Source organism: Phalacrocorax carbo, chromosome 4, assembly GCF_963921805.1.
Source record: "Phalacrocorax carbo chromosome 4, bPhaCar2.1, whole genome shotgun sequence".
NCBI lineage: Eukaryota > Metazoa > Chordata > Aves > Suliformes > Phalacrocoracidae > Phalacrocorax > Phalacrocorax carbo.
The window spans coordinates 53,060,055-53,062,044 of NC_087516.1; the positions used below are offsets into that span (position 1 = coordinate 53,060,055).

The window sequence follows — 1,990 nt, forward strand, 5'->3', positions numbered from 1 at the left end:
GGGCGGCCGCCAGGCGCGCGCCTCCCGGGGCGGGGCGGGGCGGGACCGCGCGTGCCGCCGGCCCCCCGCTCTCCCCATCCCCATCCCCATCCCAGTCTCCGCGCCGCGCGCCGGGCGGGCCGCGCCCCGCGCGCCATTGGCTCCCCGCACGCGCCGGCCCCCGCGCGCGCGCCATTGGCCGCGCCGACACGCGACCGGCGCGAGTGGAGGGCGGGCGGCGGGAGGGGTGGGGCGCGAGGGAGGGGAAGGGGGGGGGGGGCGGCGGGGGCGGGGGGGGGGGGACCCCGGCGCGTGCCGCTCCTTAAAGGGGGGCGCGGCGCCCGGCCGACACCGGAGGCGTCGGGCCGCCACGCGCGAGGCAGGCGGGCACCGCAGCGAGCCGGCCCGGCCCTGCCCCCATGGGCGCGCGGCGCCCGCGCTAAGCCATGAGCCTGCCGCGCGCCGCCTGGGCGGAGGGCGGCCGGGAGCCGGGGCCGGAGGCGGCGGGGGGCTGCGGCCTCCCCCCGGGCTGGCTGGGCGTCTGCTGCGCCGCCCGCCTGCCCGCCGCCTCGCCCCGCTACCTGCTGCCCGGCGAGGAGGAGGCGGCCGCGGCGGCGGAGGGCGGCGGGAGCGCGTCGCGGGGCGGCCGGAGCAGTCCCGGCGGGGCGCGGGGAGCGGCGGCGGGCGGCGGGCGGCCGCGGGGCGGCGGCGGCGGCGGCGGGCCCGGGCTGCGGGCGCAGGTGAGCGGCGTGCAGAAGCAGCGGCGGCTGGCGGCCAACGCGCGGGAGCGGCGGCGGATGCACGGGCTGAACCACGCCTTCGACCAGCTGCGCAATGTCATCCCCTCCTTCAACAACGACAAGAAGCTCTCCAAGTACGAGACGCTGCAGATGGCGCAGATCTACATCAGTGCCCTGGCCGAGCTGCTGCACAGCCCCGCCGCGCCCCCCGACGCCCCCGGCAAGGCCGAGCACCGCGGGGCTCCCTTCGAGCCGCCCTGCGCCGCCGGGCCCGGGCCGCCGCCGGGGCCGCCGGCGCCGCAGCCGGGGCCGCCGAGAGCCTCCCCCCCCGGGCACGGCAGGACTCGCTTCCCCCCGCCGCCGGCCGCGGGGGGTTACTCGGTGCAGCTCGACCCGCTGCACTTCCCCTCCTTCGCGGAGGGCGCCCTGATGGGACAGAGAGCCCCTTCCCCCGCCCTCCTCATGCCGCAGCCCGGGCAGCCGCCGCAGGAGAGGAGCAAAACGTCGCCCCGGTCCCACAGGAGCGACGGGGAGTTCTCGCCCCGCTCCCACTACAGCGACTCGGACGAGGCCAGCTAGGGCGGGGGCGCCGGCCCCAGCACCCCTCCGCGGGGCCGCGGCCGCCCCTCGGGGCACGGACACGCCGTGGGGCGCGCAGCCGGCCGCCGTGCCCTCCCGGACGGCACCGGCCCCCCTCGGCCGCCTCGAAATCCGCCCCCTCTTCTCCCGCCCCCCCCGGGCAGCTCCTCGGTTTGTCCAGCGCGTTAGCGAGTGACTGTACCCGCCCTATCGGTCAGGCTTGGTTGGGTTTTTTTTTTTTAAATTTTTATTTTTAGTTACCACTTTTAAAAGTTTCTTTTGCCTAGAAGTCGTTGTCGTTCCCTCCTGCCAACGCGCCGCCGTGCAGCGCGGAGCCCGGCTTGCGCCGCCGGCCAGCAGCTGATGCACAAGGAGAAAGTCTGACGCCGGTGCTGCCGGTGCTGCCGGTGCTGCCGGTGCTGCCGGTGCTGCCGGTGCTGCCCGGCGGGCGGGCGGGCGGGCGGGGGGTGCCCCGGCGCCCTCCCCACCCGGGCGTGCACCCGCGCTGACACCCGCGTCTGCCAGGACGCCGATCCTGCCCTGGGTCGTATTGCTGTGGAAACACACACACACAGATACAAATGTAAATAACGCACCGTCTTGTCCTGTAAATAGCGAAGCAAAGGTGGATCTGCCTCAGCGCACCACGTCGGCGTCTTTTGGGGGGGAAACTTGGCGCAAGCACTTTATCA

General features: G+C 76.2%; 1 protein-coding gene across 1 annotated transcript; it reads left to right on the forward strand.

The window, feature by feature from the left end:
• The first annotated feature begins 425 nt into the window (after nucleotides 1-425).
• Nucleotides 426-1,326, forward strand: ATOH1 (atonal bHLH transcription factor 1). Its single transcript, XM_064450842.1, has one exon. It carries the CDS (start codon nucleotides 426-428, stop codon nucleotides 1,296-1,298), a length of 873 nt encoding a protein of 290 aa, XP_064306912.1. The 3' UTR covers nucleotides 1,299-1,326.
• The last annotated feature ends 664 nt before the right edge of the window (nucleotides 1,327-1,990 follow it).

Coding starts and splice junctions, on each gene's coding strand:
- ATOH1 (XM_064450842.1), top strand. CDS start 426: ATGAGCCTGCCGCGCGCCGCCTGGGCGGAGGGCGGCCGGGAGCCGGGG.